Here is a 3,632-nt window from a genome sequence, read left to right as displayed (position 1 = left end):
CTCCATTTTTCATAAAAATGTTACTTTAGAAGCTTCAAGTGCCACACATGAAAAGTACAAACAGCAGAATCTGCTAAATTCTGTTGCTATTTACTGTTAAATAGTACCTTATTAACCATTACATACTCTTCGTTGCCCTTCACAAATGAGAACTTCACAGATAAGACAGATGGTATATTAGGATCATATATAAATATATATAAATATTTAGCTATACATTCCAATTGTTTTACATAGTTAATAATTTTCATTGGGACTCCTTCAACTTGACTAGAACAGACTGTTCACAACAATTAAGTTTAAGGGGAGCTCTGGTGGCCTAGTGGCAAGGAGCTGCAACTACAATCCCAGAGGCTCACAGTTTGAATCCACCAGATGCTCTGCCAGGGAAGGAGGGACAATCTCCTGTACCAGTCAGATCTGATTTGACGGTACACTCACACACAAAAATAATAAAATAAAAAAATAAAATAAAAAAAAAAGAAAACAACAATTAAGTTTAAAAATGTTGAAATGCACTGTATCTAGTTTGAATATCTAACGTACTCAGTATTACATAATTTTTTAAATGATAGACCCTTAAGTAGTAGTATGTTTCTTTGTGCAGTATAGATAGCAGATATTAAAATTCTTACTACCTATATTTTTTGACTACTAAGAAATGAAGCCAAGCTTTAGAAAAATACAATGCAAGAAAAAATTCAAGTTAAAAATATATTCCTTTGGTTAAAAATCATACCCTTTTTAATATTCATTTGTAATGTAAACTCACAGCATGTCCCCACCAACCAAAAGTAATTTTTTTTAAATGTCAGTTGTAAATTACAATGTTTTCTCAGTTCAGTATTTATAGAGGTCACTGAGTTGCAGCAACAAAATCATTTAACTTCAGGAAGAGTAGACAGCCTTCTTGCACAAGCTCCTTGATAGTTGTGTCTTTTACTTTCGAAACCTCCGACACATGTAGTTTTCATCTGATACAGTATATCCAAACTTTTTATAGAAACCAACATTTTGTGGTAGACATTCAAGAGTAATCTTGTAACAGTTCAGTTTCTTGCTTAGCAAAGTAAGAGTTGATAATAACCTGAAATTTAAAAGTGGGAGTGGGGTAAGCAGAAATAAGTATAGTATTTATTAATAAGGAGTTTGAAAAACTTCTACCAATGAACATTATAAAAAGTAAGATCAGGTTTATATTTGAATACAGGAAAAATCTTAACGTTAAGTGGATAAGCATTAACAATTTTTGCTTCAAAATAAAATTTTTACTTAAAATAGTTTCTAACCCATTAAAATAAGGTAAATATTAAACTCATCCTTAAATTTTATTTAAAAATGAATTTTTATCATTTTAACAATAACAATTGCCAGACTTTTCAGAAACATGACAAATTACATTGTAAACTTATTTTCTTCTCTAGACATAACTAAAAGGTCTGCTCTCTCGTATGGAATAGGTATAGAATAGCTTTCTTTGTTAACATTTAAAATTTCGTATTTGTGACTTTGTATCAGAGTAACAAAGAAATGTTTCTAACATGAAGTTAAACATGTTTCTTACAAATCCTTCAAGAATCTAAATCCAAGTATAAATGTGGTTCTCGTTATCTCAAAATCTACAAAATTTGCTTAAAGCATAACAAGTATCACACCATTTTTAAAAATATTCTGAAGTTACAGCTTTTTAAAAGATAACTAATATTTGAGTTTTGGTGGCCTAGTAGATAAGAAATTGTGCTGTTAATCTCCGAGGCACACGGTTCAAATCCAGCAGCTGCTCTGCAAGAGAAGGATGGACAACCTCCTGTGTGACTTATTGCCTCTGAAAAACTGTTGCATGGTCAGCTATGAGTTGGTTCCAACTTGACGGCACACAACAACAAAACTAATATTAAATGGACTAGGATATTAGAAACTGGTATTACAGCACCTGGCACATAGCAGATGATATTATCAAGTGAATTCTTTAAAACCTAAGTTACCTTATTTCTGTCTACTTACAGTTTGCCAAGTTGTTTCCCTCTGCATTCATCACTTACGACAACATCTTCTACTCTTCCTCTCTGAAAATATTGATAATGTTTAAAGAACTAAACATTTAGCAAATATAGTTTATTAAGTTCAATTAAAGAAATCTCATCAAAATTCTAAAGCTCTGATATTTCATTCTTAGGCTTTCTTTACTCATATTTCATGTGAGTAATAAAATCACTTAGAAGTGTCACAAAATATAGTATTTTGAATCCTTAAGCTGATAGAAATTTATGCTCAAGTATATTCAAGCTAATATAATTTTTAAAAAAATTAGCTGCAAAGATCTAGCATTTGAAGTTATAAATATTCCTATTAAATAAATTGAATAACAGTGACTTGATACTTCTAGGACTACACCATATTTATGAAACCGTGGTAGCAAAGAACATAACCCTGATTTTACAATGAAAAGCAATGAGAAAACGAGATTTATCTAGTGGTATTTCAGAATCAGTTTTGCTAGAAAACACTTGTCCATTTTACATAGTTATTAATGTGAAAAATATATATATACACACACCTTAGCACATGAGTGAATGAACTTATGCTCTATTATCAGAGTTGCTGTAGCAACAATTCGTCCAAGAGTCACATCTTCCACAACTGTAACATAATAATCTCCAGATTTCTTCATGTGTTCGAAAGATTCTGTGGGAATTGGAAAACAAAATGTCATCTAATAGACATTTAGTGGACTTAATTGCTTCATATTTAAACTTAAGCCTCCAAAGTAATTTTTGCCGTTTCTAATGATAAATACTACATTATTAAAAATGACCAAGTAGATGGCGCAGGAGAGGAAGACCCCGGATGAGATGGATTGACACAGTAACTGGGGCAATCAGGGTAGGTGTGTCAGAGTCAGTGAGACTAGCTCAGGACACAACAGGCTTCAGAGCTGTTGTTCACAGGGTCACTATGAGTCATAGGCAACTCAGCAGCACATAAGTTAAACGACTGGAATATAGTCCATAAATGTAAAAAAACCCAAACACCAAACTCACCCCCACCCCAGTAAGCTATTAGGAAAAGATTTTAGATGAGCAGCTCATAAATTGTAAATGTTGCCACTTCAATGACTAAAGGATTAAAACTTTAATATATTCATTCTTGTTGCTGTGTACTGTCGAGTCCAGACTAACTAATAACTGACCCTCCAATGGGTTCTTAGAGCTAGAACGAGGTTGCCTATTTTTCTATGTGGAGCTCCTGGCACATTTAAACTCTGCCTGTAAGTTGGCAGCACAACTCAACACTAAGCAGACAGGGCTGAACTAACTCACAGATATATGCTAACCTAAAAATTCAATAGAAATCAACAAAATTTTAGGAAATATTCTCTATTTTTGATTGATGATGACATCTCTACAAATAACAGAATGAAAAGCAAAAAACTCAAAAATCTTGAGAGGTACTAACTGGGCTCTATCATCTAGTAAACTGTATAGAAGTAGGTATTTTGCAAAACAAGATCATAAGCAGAAAAACTTTATCACCTCACCCCAGTCAGAATAGCAAAATTTAACAGAACAGCAAGCAACAAATGCTGGCGAGGTTGTGGAGAAACTGGAACCCTTATTCACTGTTGGTGGGAG

The 3,632-nt window shown here is 32.7% G+C and overlaps 1 protein-coding gene across 1 annotated transcript in view; it reads right to left on the bottom strand.

Annotated features, from left to right (window-relative positions):
• Positions 1–939: 939 nt before the first annotated feature.
• The window catches only part of GNPNAT1 (glucosamine-phosphate N-acetyltransferase 1), a 10,137-nt gene continuing 7,444 nt past the window's right edge, over positions 940–3,632 (bottom strand). The window contains exons 2-4 of the mRNA XM_006894371.1: positions 2,558–2,685; positions 2,005–2,066; positions 940–1,087 (exon numbers count right to left, since the gene is read on the bottom strand). Of these exons, the coding sequence (XP_006894433.1) occupies positions 940–1,087; positions 2,005–2,066; positions 2,558–2,685 (338 nt within the window). The remainder of the gene's footprint in view (positions 1,088–2,004; positions 2,067–2,557; positions 2,686–3,632) is intronic.

The sequence above is a fragment of the Elephantulus edwardii genome, unplaced genomic scaffold (genome assembly GCF_000299155.1).
Source record: "Elephantulus edwardii isolate Elephantulus edwardi_28Jun2011 unplaced genomic scaffold, EleEdw1.0 scaffold00140, whole genome shotgun sequence".
Classification (NCBI taxonomy): domain Eukaryota; kingdom Metazoa; phylum Chordata; class Mammalia; order Macroscelidea; family Macroscelididae; genus Elephantulus; species Elephantulus edwardii.
The sequence above is the reverse complement of the archived record's forward strand: the minus strand, read 5'-3'. Positions and strand labels throughout refer to the sequence as shown.